Source organism: Peromyscus californicus, unplaced genomic scaffold, assembly GCF_007827085.1.
Source record: "Peromyscus californicus insignis strain IS unplaced genomic scaffold, ASM782708v3 Scaffold_8__1_contigs__length_139910024, whole genome shotgun sequence".
In the NCBI taxonomy this organism is placed as follows: Eukaryota; Metazoa; Chordata; class Mammalia; order Rodentia; family Cricetidae; genus Peromyscus; species Peromyscus californicus.
In genome coordinates, this window is record NW_026294606.1 from 27746940 (window position 1) to 27761273 (window position 14334).

The 14334-nt window shown below is 42.8% G+C and overlaps 1 protein-coding gene across 1 annotated transcript in view; it reads left to right on the forward strand.

Annotated features, from left to right (window-relative positions):
* F13a1 (coagulation factor XIII A chain) overlaps positions 1-14334 on the forward strand; it is a 160634-nt gene that overhangs the window by 82611 nt on the left and 63689 nt on the right. The window contains exons 7-8 of the mRNA XM_052727628.1: positions 6651-6825; positions 9267-9405. Coding sequence (XP_052583588.1) covers positions 6651-6825; positions 9267-9405 — 314 coding nt within the window. The remainder of the gene's footprint in view (positions 1-6650; positions 6826-9266; positions 9406-14334) is intronic.

Genomic DNA, 14334 nt, shown 5'->3' on the forward strand with positions numbered 1-14334 from the left:
AAAATGGAAAATCTGGGCTGCAAGGAACAGGACACTCAAAAAAATTTCAAGTTTCACACAGGACACTCAGACTTCTTCACTTGTCAGTGCTGAAGTTAAAACTCTGCTCAAATTTCATGGCCATTTTTCTGTCTTTTCAATGGCACAGAAAGTGAGCTTTTTTTTTTTTTTTCTCTAGAGTGGAGATTTGCCCAGTGTGATGCTACAGAGCAGGGCAGCTCACTGTCCTTGGCTGTGCTCAGTCAGAGCCAAGCGTGGCCAGTTCTGCAACTGCCACAGTCACAAAGAGCTTCCTACACACCAGAGGCTCCTGTTTCCTGTATATTTCCCTCAGTTATGTGACTTTTCCTGGGAAGAGAAATTGATCAAAGAAACCGTCCTGCCCAGTCTAGCTTGTAAATCGGTGGGGTTTGTTGAGGTGTCTTACAGGATCATATGTGACTAAAAGCAGCTGCTTCACGAAGAAACCCATCCCAGCATGGGTGAGGTCTCAGGAAAGGTCGCAGGCAGCCCCAGTTGATAGTTTTGCTGGAGGGGCCTTGTGAGTCTTGTAAGTTTTTGAGCTTCTGAGCCTTTCAGGTTCCCTTACATTCATGAGTGTCAGGAACTATCCCTCCTCCCTCTAAGAAGAATGATTCAGTTCAGAGGAACTAGCTACAGAAAACCCATATTGCACAGCCCTCTGGTGGTCTACTTCCTGGGTGGCTGAGTCTCCCTTCCTTCCTTACAGAGCATTGCTTCTGCCCCCTCCACAGCTGAACAAACCTAGTTTAACTAGTCCCTTGGACCTAAGTCATGAATTTGGGGTAATAGCCCCACTGGGCACCTTTCCTGACACATGATAGGAGCTTTAGTCATCCTCTCCTTTCTGTAAATAATTCAGAAAATATATTTATTAAAATTAAGAAGAAATTGGTAACCGAATTTTCACTGTAGGATTAAAAAGAGTCGATTTATACACATTCCTGCTTCCAATGGCTATTATAAAAGTTCCCTCTTCAGTTAGAAAGGAAAGGTAGCAATAAAAGCAAGAACATGCCACTTCTCTCAATAAGGAATTCAAGTAATATGTAAAAAAAAGAATAAAACTAAAACAATACTTCCATATTGTTTTCTCCATTACGACTGGAGAGCATTTTCTTGTGTCTTATATGCTGTGTGTTCCTTACCCAGCCCCCATCAACTACATTGAAATCTCTTTGACATATTGATTGACGTCAATGCTTTTGGATACACACCGTGAAGTGGATTAATGCACCATGTAGTCATTCCCTCGGAAATGCCTGTGCTGACTCCCATCCTCACCAACACTATAGAAAGGAGTTCCCTAACAACCTGCAGGCAGCTACTCCAGGGAGGAATCTGTTCTCCTTCAACAAATGCTCACCCAGGCCATCAGCTGTCTCTTCAGGCTTCTGAATCTTCTAAGTTCTGTGACCCTTCCTGGACCCCTAAGCTCCTTTTCCCACATGATACCCAGTTGCTCTACTAGCCTTTGTTGAAGCCAATTTTTTGCCTAGGAAATTTCCTTTGAAGCTATGACAAAACATTTAGCTAACTGTGTTTGTATGGGTTTATTTTTGTGTTTTTACTATGTTCCCATTTGTTTGTGTTTATACCAAGTGGCATCATGCTATTCAAAGAATTATGTTTAATTATACTCAAATCCTATTTAATTGTATTAAACCTTACTTTCAGCAGAAGAAAAACACTGAATTGTACAGAAAAAAAATTGTTAAACTTGAAATAAATGTCTCTTCATAAGAGATATAATTTCCTAACAGAGCCTTCCAAAATTAGTTCAGATTATGAAACCAATTAAACATAAAGTAATTATGTACTTTTAAATTATATTTTAATTTAGATTATGTCAATTAGCGATGAGAGATCAACACACTGAATCACTATAATTTTCTTTCTTTTTCTCCTTTGACACTCAAATCTCATCTTTCTTACAGTGATTTTTGGTCCTACATTTACAAGCTTTTAAACTCATTCTTTACTGTAGCTTGAGAGATGCTTAACTGTACTTTTCATGGAGTTTATGTTCTTATGTTCTCTGAGATCCTTCATGACTGGGACTCTATGCTGCCTGCCCTTATCCTTGTAAAGGTTGGCTGTGCCTCGTGTCATTAAGACACCTTTCTCTCGGGACTGTGTGAATATTGATTGACAGTGTTTGGCTGCTGAATGGTACCGTGGAGAAATCTTAAAACAGCACGATTCCCTCAATTTTTGCTGATTTGCACTGTTTGTCTAGATGAACAGGCATTTTTCTCTTTATTCAAAATTTGAATTGATTACGAGTTCTAGGTAAGGAGCCTATGTCAAACCACAGACCACGAATGACTCTCTACATTATGGTCATACCTTTGGTTTTATTTTGAGGGGTCTTGGCTTTAGGGACACTAATCACCTTTGTGTTATGTCATCTGTGTCCCTGAGAGGCTCTTCACTTCTCTCTAGTAACTTCTTCTGTTTTGCCATTAACATTTTCTTTAATAACTCATTTCTCTTTAATGTCATTTGTTTGCTTTTAACACTGTCTATTCTATATCTTGAAGTTAATGATGTATTATTATTTCAGAAATAATATTATTCGGCCATCCGTTTATCCTTTAAGTCAGTGGTCTGCTCATAGATTGTGAGAAAATGCTTCGTGCTCCTTTTTTTTTTTCTGTGTATGATCCTCTCTTCCTTCCCCTCTTCCTACTTAAGGTCTCTCTTGTTCTTCTGTTTTTGTGTTTTATTTATGCATAACTCTTCTTTGGGCATTTTATTTGCTCTGATAGATGAAATCTGATTCTTCTCAACCTAAGATGAATTTCTTTCTCATCATACCTACAGTTCTGAGGGAATGTATCTCCTGGTCTGCTCTGAAATGCACTGGGCGACTGGAGCAGGGAAAGGAGATGGTGCTGAGGAGAGGAGTCATCTTTCTAGTGTGCTGCATTCTGCTCCCTCTTTTAGAGTTCCATTAGCTTTCTCATGCAGAAACTAAAGGTATAGCTTATCCCTGTGAGGAGACACTCTTGGATTTTCTAACATTTCCCTATCGTAGTCACAGAATATCGGCCTTTTTTTGATATGTGACCCTTTCCCATCCATTTATTTTCCACAGAAATTGTTTCCACTTCTTTGGTCAGAACAAGGTAAAGATTAGCATTATAGTTCCAGATTTTAAAAGATAGATGAAAAACTGTAGACTCGTGTTGCTTCAGCAGTCTGACTTCTGAAGAACCAATGGTTAGATTGGAATCCGAGACCTACTGCTTTCCTGTACCACTCATAGTCCTCATCTGCTCTGGGCACTGGGTGCTAGAGTTTCTTGCATTATCTTATAACATTGATGTTGCTGGTAGTAACTTTGGGGGTGTCTGCTTTTTCATTTCTCTAATTCTGTAGGCATGATGAGATGAAAATTTGACATTTACCAACTTATTTTTTAAAATTATTTTATGTGTACAAGTGTTTTGCATGCATGTCTGTCTGTGCACCACATACATGCACTGTCTGCAGAAAACAGAAGAGGGTGTTAGATTTCCTGGAACTGAAGTTACAGATGGTTGTGAGCCACCAAGTGGGTGCTGGGAATTGAACCCTGGGTCCTCTGGAAGAGCAGCCAATATTCTTAATCTTGGAACCATCTCTCCAAATTTCTAGGATGGAAATTTAAGGCAGCCATATTAATGTTAAAGATCCCTTCTAGTCTGTAGTCCCAGGTTTGAATTGTGTGCCAGATCACCAATGACTCACTACCATAACATTTGATTCTGCCCCTGGTCTAACCTGAGCTCACAATGGGTTGTTACAACAGCCAACTCTAGCAAGTAAAAATCCCAGCGTGCCCTTGGATTGACCCTCAGGCATATTTTATTGTCTGGAAGGGGCTATTTCAACCCTTCTCATCTGCCACTGAAGACGTATCTCTCTCAGTGTCTGAGTTCCTTAGAAATCAATGTTCTAATTAGAACACAGTGGCTAATCTGGCCAAATGCTAATAAATGAGAATTGTGATTTATCTAGCAACAGGGGCAGGATTCAGCATTAACAATTAAACGGTCTGTAGGGAAGAGCGCTATTTATTTCTTACTCTGCTCCCTAGCTGATGGCTTCAGTTTCTGCTCTTAGTAGCCTTCTATTTAATGGCTATCTATCTGAAAATCAGAGGCACAGTTTAGGGACTTTTACCTTTGGGATCCATAAACTCTATTCTACTTCTCAGTGATAACATACTGCCCCTCTACAAAGACCCGTTCATATAACAGACACTTCCCATGTTCTGTCATAGTAGGCACGGATTTTCTGAGACTTTAATTCACCTGCGAGGACAAGTACTACGCAAGAATAGGGCCAGAAGGGCTGGCTGAAGTCGAAGTTCACATGAAAGGCTTGAGCTTGCTGGTAGAGAGCTTTAAGAAACTTGGAAGCTTTTCATTTTGTCTATATTCAACACATTAACTACTGCCTAAGAGCCTTCCCTTTAACCTGCCTGGGCACAGAGTCAAGGGAGGAAAATGGCATTTCATCCAACACTGACTACTTACATGATAACCATACAAAGGTCCCTAAAGTGTCATATTATTTCATGACGTCACACATTTATTCAACTTTGGATGACTTTTCTGGCCAGCCCATATGTCATCTGCTCTGCCAAGCCCCGAACAACAGGACCACCTTCCAACCCAACTGATTCTCCTCTCCTTCGAGCTGCTGCTCTACCTCTATGTGTTTCTGTCTTCATCACATCAGAATTTCCTTCCACTGATTGGCTTCTCTTTCTCCTGAGGAAAAAGTTAAGTATATTCAATGTACAAAGCCTACATGGTTGTTGAATATAGACCTGATTATTGAACAGTTTTGGAGCACCAGCTCTTTACTCAGACTTGCTGGAATTTAGAAAGACATACTTTCACAGGTTTAATCTCTTCTTTCAAAGAACTCTTGAAACGTTTCAGAATAAGAGTCCTTTACAGTCAAGTACGGCAGGCTAAATGGAGAGGACCGGCAGGTTGCTGAGGCTGTGGGGCAGCAGGCCTGTGAAGCAGCCAATGCACAAAATCTCGCCATGCTTTCAGATTTCTTCCGCAGCTTCAGTGCTAAGGAATGTCTGTTCACTATCATCCAGACCAACACTTCTTGAACTAAGGTGCATGTAAACTACCTGTGGCTCATGCTGTAGGGTGCAGATTCCTTTTCTGTAGGTCTAGGAGGAGCTTGATGGTATGCATCTTTGATGAGCTCAGAGGACATTATTACTGCTGATTCACGAACCACACTTGGAGGATTGAAAATCACTGTCGTGCCAGTTATGAGGCAGCACCCATTTTGAAAAGAATTCCCACTGTTCCTCACCTGGATTCTGGCTACAATTAAACTGATGAAAGCTCCATCCAAACAGGTAGATCTAGCAGTGTCCAGAAAAAAAATCACTATTTTCTGCCCTTTGTTTCATTGTCTAAACATCCACTGTCTTTGCCCCTGCACATTAGGTATACTAGATGTTTCCACTCTAAGTGTGTATCAAAGTTTTTCCATATATTCTATATTGCCACTATCTACTTAAGTCTCTAGCATACTAAAAGCATAATAACTCAGACCCTCCAGGTAAATAGAAATACCTTTTAATATAACTATAAAACTAGGGACTGAGATGTAGTTCAATGGTAAAGTATTTGTTTAGTACAAGGCCCTGGTTTGATCTCCAACTCAAATATATATATATATACATATGTGTGTGTGTGTATTAACCATTTTAAACAGTCATTAAAGAATATTTTATTTTATTTATTGTGTATTGTAGCTTATGCATATATGCTGTATACACTCATGTTAGGGGGCACACATGTACATGTAGAGCACAGAGGAGGATATCAGGTGCCTGCTGTACCATTCTCCTCCTTACACCTTTCAGATAGGATCTCAAAGAGCTGGCAACCAGCAAGACTCTACAGTCCTCCTGACTGCTTCCCACAATTCTGGCCATTCCCAACTTTTAACATGGATATTGAAGATCTGAAATCAAGTCCTTATGCTTATGCAGCAAGTGCCCTTATTCACTGAGCCATCTCCCCAGCCTGAAGAGTATTTCTTTAGTAAAATTTTAAAAAGCAATCACGTACATTAACCATGGAAATCTATTTTCCTACTGACTTTTAATGGTACCTTTGGCAACAGGTATTATCCTTTTACAGTTGGTAAACGTGCACTACTGACCATGGAAATCAGAGCCCACTGGATCACTGAATTTGCCAGATGAATCCACCTTTCCCCAGTACAAGATCCCTTCCTAGCTTTTCATTTTGCAGATCTTTCTCCCACCTTCCCCAAGTTATTCTAGGCCAAACCAAATATCCCATGTGGATTTTTTTCAGATCCATCTAGAAGACTCTTCCAACTCATCATTCAACTACACGTGGTAACACTCTCCTCAGGAAAGAGTCTTGGTCATCGGGTCTTCCCTTTGCACACTTTGGTCTTTCATCATTGCCCTTGGTGGTAACATGATAAACTGAACAGGAATGGCAAGTGTTTTTACCATGCAGGATACATGGAAGACACTGGGAGCCTCAGCTTGCCCCATGCCAGTCTGGGTGAGGTGATCTTCTAAGTGACTTTTCTTCTTTTCCACCTCTCATGGCCTCATTTAGGTGAATGCCAAGGATGATGAAGGTGTCCTTGTTGGATCATGGGATAATGTTTACGCCTATGGCGTCCCTCCATCAGCCTGGACAGGAAGTGTTGACATTCTACTAGAATATAGGAGCTCTGAAACACCAGTTCGATATGGCCAGTGCTGGGTTTTTGCTGGTGTCTTTAACACATGTAAGTATCCGATAGATTAATGCTTTTTAACATAAAAGAAATTTCACTTCAAGTCATTCTATCTATAACCTGGCAAGGAGACTTAAAAGCTCCCATTGGCTCTATAGAATTTATGGGTGACTATTCTGGGATATAGTCAATGCATAATTAAATTGTGCTGGGCCAAATATGCTCACAGTCTCTCTGACTGCAGAATCTTTATGGGAAGAATGATAGACTGTCTCCCATGCAATCCATCATTTGACATCCAGAGTAATAGAGGGTTGAAGGGGCTAAGGAAGGAAATGGGGAAAGCATGAGCCATCTCAAACATTTCTTTTAAAGATTAAAGAAAAACTAAAATAATAAATAATAAGGAAAGATACATTCTGATTTTTTTCTTGAAACATTATATAAATATGCTTCTTTGTTTATTGATGAGATATTTAGCAAGTACTTAAGAGCTTGTCCTAGATATGGAAGGGATAACTCAGGTCATTTCATCTTCTCCTTCACCTGTAAGTCTCAGGGAGCCTGACCAGTTAGGTATCAGTACTTGCTGAGCATCTTTATCTCCCCAGCTACCCTTCTGGGGCATGGCCCATCCAGCATCCAATCTGCAGGGCAAAACGGATGAGAACAGGACAATTCCCCTCAATCTTATACATCACTTTACCAAGGAGCACTTGCCTTCCTTGGCCCAGGCAATGTTACAGTTAATTCAGTGAATATTTTAAAAAGCCATTTGTTTCACGGTGTCCTCACCATTGGTAATGATTTTCATTCACACACCATTCCTAACACCTTGGAGAAACATTAAGTTCAAGTCAGAGTGTCCTTTCTGCCTGCTCATTAATAAAGAGTGCTTTGCCTAGCTAGCATTTTTTTAATAAAATTTTTTTAAATGAGAGTATGGGGGCTATAGGCTTGGAAAAAGATACTGTTTAAAATGATTGTAAGACCCACCTATTTTAGCATAAAGTTGTGACAGTCTAGGATCTAGTCCTGTTCCATGCAAACAGAAATGACATTTTCTTTCATTTGTTGTGATTTCCTGTGACCTGACCTACATAAGAATATTTTCTGAGCCTTTTGACTATATGCAAGGATTAAAGGAATATTCATTTCCTGGGAGCAACTGTCTTCTGGGAGGCTGGTCCTGATGTCAGACAGAAGCTTGAGCCATAGTGGCCGAAGTTTGGAGGGACTGTGCTCCTTGGGACTTGAAAGCCAGGGCACAAAGAGGAAGCCACTCCCCTAAGCTCATTTCAGGATGCTGTAAAAGATCTCAGTTCTCTCCACACCTAAAATTCTACTGCTTGTAGCTTAATTACTTTTGGGCTTAGAACCAGATAATATAGTGAAACCTTGCATCCATGTACACTGTTGGCGTAAAGGAGGTTGGTTCTCTGTGCCTGAGAACAGGCTTTGGTGGTAAAGTCAGCAGCAGCAGATTTACACTACAAAGAGATCACAAAACAAGTGAATCAGACAGGAAAGTTGGTGGGAGGAGGAGCTGGTACCCCAAATTCAGTCTTCCCTTCTCTTAAACTGAGAGTAAGGCAGACCCTTGATCAAGTCCCCTTCAGTAATAATGTGAACTAGTGCCCAACAATTTACATTAGGTTTCCCCAGAAATAGAATGTGAGTGCCAGTCATCATACTGGTGAATAGAAGTTGAAGAGGAATGTAGGAGTGAGAAGTCAGTGGTGACTGTCACCCTGTTGTTTGGTGACTAAGGCCAGGTTATTTAAAGGACAGGACACTGATCTCCACTAAACTTACATTTGGACTTCCAAGGTTGTTCTGTTGAAAGGGCTGGATAGTCTTTGTTTAAAAACATGCTAAATTATTCTGATGGAGAGGGGGAAAAAGGCAAGCCAAGTCATTAATCTTAAAATTGTCAGCTGAATTATTTCCAATGAGCCCTGATGTCTGGCGTCCGGGGAGTCAGAGAGGGCATTTGGATTAAGCTTAATCAATAGGTGCATATGGCAAGAGCTGCACCCAGGTAATTTATTATCTAACAAGTCAAATGAATCTGTGGTGTCCCCTGCTCAGTGTTACAAGAGCGAGAGAATTTCATCCCGAAGTAGCATGCCCCACTGAGGGGATTATATAATCCTAACTTACGATGGGCTTTTTCCAAAATTATGTTTCTGGGAAATCCCCTTTAAGAGGATTAAATTACTGCTCCTTTGATGACACTGTGGTTAGAAGTAAACTATTAACATGGGGCTATTGGACTTCTGTGATAAATGATCTCATTGGCACCTGATCTATGGTTCCAAAAACAGTCTCTCTCTAGCTCTCAAGGAACTGAACAAGTTGCACCTCTTGGGTGTGGAACATCCAAGGAAGGTCATTTTCATGTTGGGAAGGTAGAAAGCCCCACAGAGGAAAGAATTTTTTGCTGTTTTGTTAGATGGGTTGATGTCTCCAGCGATTGTTTTCACTTACAGTTTTAAGATGTCTTGGAATCCCAGCACGAGTCATTACCAATTATTTCTCAGCCCATGACAATGATGCCAATTTGCAAATGGACATCTTCCTGGAAGAAGATGGGAACGTGAGTTCTAAACTCACCAAGGATTCAGTGTGGTGAGTCTGACTTCCCATGGCATGGGCTAGTGTCAAGCAAGAGGGCCAGTCCATGGGTTCTACAACATAGACCCTGACAAGTGTTTCTCTCTTCTATTTTAAGTACATTTCAGCATCAAGGGCATAAATGTCTTATTGTCACAGATTTTTTTTTTAAAGTAGTGAATGGGAAATGTTACTGAGCAGACATTTTGGGCCCTAGTGATCAAAGACAATCATCCATCTGTATGGGAACAATCGTCACAGCCAGCCACAGGTAGAGCAATACACAGGTCTGGTTGGTTCCTCTATGTAGCATGTAGATATTGTGGCTGATGTGGGACTGTAGCCAATGCTCACATCTGGTTACCAGTGTACGTGTTTGTGTAATTTTACCTGGTCTAACAGTTACAGCAAGTGAATGACATAAGATCCTTCATTTGCAGAGGAGGAAACTGAGGCCCAAGGAGATTTTTCTCAAGGTCACACATCTCCTAAACTGGCAATGAACTCTATCTTCTTCAATTCTTAACCCCACCTATTTTTACTTCTGAAATACAGAATTCCTCTTTCACTATAGGGTTAAACTTGGCCTTGACTGTGTGCCCAGATTTCATTTAGTGATCAAGATGGGGAAAAGGTAACATTGCTTTCAAACAACAGCTTCATGCATATTTTACTGCCCTGGAGTGCAGTACCAGAAGCTGGCCATCCTATAGTATGGGAGCCCAAAGAGACTGTGCTTTCTATGGAGAACCCATCATTCTGATGCAGCACCCTTACATTACTGCTTTGAGTCCAAATGGAAAGGATATTTAGCAAACACTATATGGGATGAAATTGGGATGTAATTTGAGCTGTCACCGTACATTGAACTGGGTAAAATTTCCAAACCAAAAATGTATCTTTTGTAGTTGTTCTTTGTAAGTCATAAAGCTAAACCAACTGCTGTCAGTTGTAAAAGCACCCAAATGGGGATGGTGGGATGTTACAAGCTCATTTTTAAGAGAAAGTAAATGTTAGAAGCGCCTGAGAAACATGTATTGTGGACATGGATTGGCTTCTGGAGTAGCATTAACTCACTAGGACCTGTAAGTGGCCACTGGAGAATGTTGCAAGAGAGAAATGGCTGAAATGTCCCCAACTCACAGCAGAAGGTTACAATGAACCAAATATAGAGCCTCTTATTTGAAGGAATGAGCTGAGACAGGGGGCTAAAGGGCCTGAGCAGGATAAAGCTTGGCACACAGAAACCCAACAGCAATTTAAAGAGTCATTTAAGCTTATGGAATTACAGCTCACAGCCCTGCCTGTCTAGAATGGCCAAAACATCAGACCCTAAAGCCCACTGTCATTGGTAATGGCAGAATGAGCATTACTTTGTTTTCTCTGTAGCTCTGGAGTACACACACACACACACACACACACACACACACACACACACACGATTCCTTTATATAGGCAACTTCAGTTTCCCAATTCCTTGATACAAATATCCCCATGATAGGTCCCTATGAGGAACCTGCCAGATGGTGCAACAAGGCACTAAATACCATTGGTATAAAGTCATAAGATGGACAGTTTTTGCTGCTGCTATCCCTTCATCTTTGACATCTTGTTCTGAGTTCTGTTCCTTGTCTCAGAGCCTCCCTCCAATATTTCCCCTAGTACATAAAACCTTGATCCTGGCCTGGTCTGCCACATCCCCAGTGTACACAGTGCCCTAGGCTTCCCTGCCCTCCCCATGAGGCTCAGAGGCTTCAGTGTACAGTGACTAGGCATCTCACTGATAGTGTGGTCTATGGTACCCCAACTCAGGACACACCCAGATCCCAAGGACAGGGACAAAAGGGCTCAGTGTCTCGGTTCTACAGCAGACCAGCTGTGTGACCTTGAGAAAGACAGACTTTCTCTGTGCCTCTTTCTTCCTCTAAAGCAGAAATGACTGAATTCCCGATTTCTCTCAGTGCAGAGCCGAGTGGAGCAGGTGCCTAATGAATACTGGCTGCTGGGATCGCCTTCTTTATTAGATGCACAGCTGGAGTCTCGGAGAGGCAATATGTTGCCATCTTCCTTAGTACCTTGACAAACTCAAAAGAGAGGGGTGCCCAGTGTCCTGAGATGACTGATGCCTCTGTGACTTCGGGGTATTTTTAAAGAAAAGGCACACATCTGTGCTTGTACAAACACTGTTGTACTTTATCAACTATGGGTGTTCCAGGAAGCCAGACCGTGTCAAGGACTCTCCTTGCTTGAGGGGTTGGTGAACGCTCTCCAGGATACATCAACCAGGATGTGGCTGGCCATCACAGCCACACTCCCACATCAAGCTTTGGGTTAGGCTATTATCTGCTGTTTGTCTTTGAGGAAATGATTTGATTCCTCTGTGCTTCAGGGTCTTTATCATCCTAGCAGCTACCATTTCCTAACGAAGTGATTGAGCAGAATAATTAAATCAGGTCATTTAATTGGCAAAATACAGGTTGAGCACATCTCACTCCTAAACCCAAAATCTGAAATATTACAAAATACAGAACTTCCTATGTCCGTGTAGAGAATTCCACACCTGCTTTCACGTGAGAGTCAGAATCGAAACAGGACATGCTGAAACATGTCATGCAGAATCGCCTTCTGTCTGTGTGTGAGGTGTATACAGGTCAATGTTGAGTCTCGATTTGGGTTCTACGTCCCAGATACCCTGGGCACTCTGGCGCTGTCATAGTGTTCTCAGTCTATACTGACTAGTGGCAGTTCTGATGCTGATGACAGCAATGCTTGCCAGTGGTAGGAAGGAAGGTTGATCTGGGGGGCTGGGGGAAGAGACTGATGTTAAACAGAGGCTAAAGTGTGGGTGGGAATGGTTGCTGGACATCGGCTGACCACTCAGAGGTCCCTCTTGGCCTAGGCAGTTTTCTAACACAGTGCTGAGGAACAAGCAGCCTCACCCAACCCCATGGACCTCCCTCCCTCCACAGGCTCCGATGTTCCCGTGGAAGGATCCCACCCCAGCCTGACTTCTCACTCCTGTCCTCAGGGTCAGCCCCTCCCGTCTTGAAGGAAAGGGAACTGTAAGGATGGATGCTCCACCCTTCTCTCCCTCTGACACCTCGGTCCCATTGTTCACGGACTGTGCTAACCTGATTTGTTCACTTTAGGTCTCGGTGACCCAGGGCATCTCCCTTTTCAGAATTCAGCCGGGTTTATGAACACCAAAATCAGGAGCCAGACCAGCAGGGCCTTTCAGAGAACAGGCTCAGGAATGTGCAAGGGGATGTGGTATGGAGCACTAAGGACAGGTAGTTTAATTTCCTACTTCCTGTTTGCTGTCTTAGGTCCCTTGTGGTAGATAGTGTCCCTTGAGAGTACCTGAGGGTGTGTGGCATATAGGGGAGGCATCTGTGAGCCACTGCAGGTGGTTTGCTAAAATGGCTGACCCAGCACGTTACTGCTGGATTGTGGGGCTATGAGGGCCTCTCTAGGGGGGAGAGCCAGTTCATGCTTGGTGGATGTGACAGTTGGACTGTGCTTTACAAGAGCTTCCTTCCTGCCTGTTCAAGTGTTGCTCTGCGTCCCTTGGCTGGAGTGAGTGGAGTCTGGTTTGATGACTCTGGGTGGAAAATTGTGCCCTTCTAGGCTTGTCCCCATCAGAATGCAGCTCCCATCAGGAGAGCAGTGGCTGCTCTCTTAGTTTTGTCTTTTGTTTGTTTGTTTGTTTGTTTTTGTTTTGTTTTACCTTCATCCAGCAGCACACGGGGCATGGAACAAGCATGGAGTAAACAGTTTCATTTGGGAAAATAGTAAAATGCTGAGCAAACTGAATAAATATCACTTTCTCATCCTACAAACCCTTACTGCACATGCCTATCTCCAGGACAAAGTGATCAGGCTCATTGCCCTTGAGAAGCTCCCCAGTGTTCCCCCAGAGACAAAACATATAGAACACCCTCCATAAAATGCCCTGGGAAGAAGAGAGACCAGAAGAGGGGTTTCATTCTAAGCCCAGGGAAGTAAGGCTGCTCTCATGGGAAGTGGCCATAGAGTTAAAGCCATTATCCTCCTGCAAGTTTCTGGCTGTGCTGGTCAGAGATGGAAAGCCTCAGGAAATGCCCTTAGTTCACAGATGAAACCCAGGGGTATGTCACTAAAGGTCCAAGGGCTGAACTGAAATGGCCAGTCATTTGCTGCTTCAGGGACCAGAGGTGGACCTGCATGCAAGCATTGTGGGTTATTAGGATCATAGGTATTGAACATTCCGTCCATTTTCACTCCCAAGATGTGGCCTTTGCAGCCTTTCCTGCGTGTCAGCAAGAGCCTCTTACTCTTCATGCCTCCTCTAAGAAAGGGATAATGTCCCCTCCCCCTGCTCTGTGCCCACAGGAGCAGAGAGCTCTTGCTCACTGGGGCTGAGACTGAGTAGCCTTCGGTATTGTCCCTCTCCTCTTCCCCCATAGTCCTGGCCAGTTACAGCTTCTGCCTCCTTAACACACACACAGCCCTTGGTTTCTGATCTGTTTTAGAGGCTCCAACTGTGAGGGTCGTCCCAGAGTCTCTCTTAAAACCAACAGCTTCACGACCCACTGAACAGTGGCTCTTCACTGTCCATATCCCAGCCCTTCCCTCCTGCTCCCTCCAGCCTACTCACTGGGCTAGAGGAAGCACAGTAGCCCTCCCGACACACACACACTTAACCATGGCTTCATTTTCCACTGTTGACTTTACAATGAGACAAAAGCACTTCAGGTTTTAAACTTGACCTTTTCCACCGCCAGTGAGCTCTGATAGGATCCTCTCTTGTGATCCTGGGCTGAGGCAGAGAATCATAGCTCTGGGCTGGCCATGCTACCATACCGGGAGAAGGACCCACACCCCATGTTGTGGATGCTCAGCAAGTTGGGTAGATAAATTTTCCGTTTAGATATTTTTAGGAGTGTTCTCTAGAGAAGGAGATGG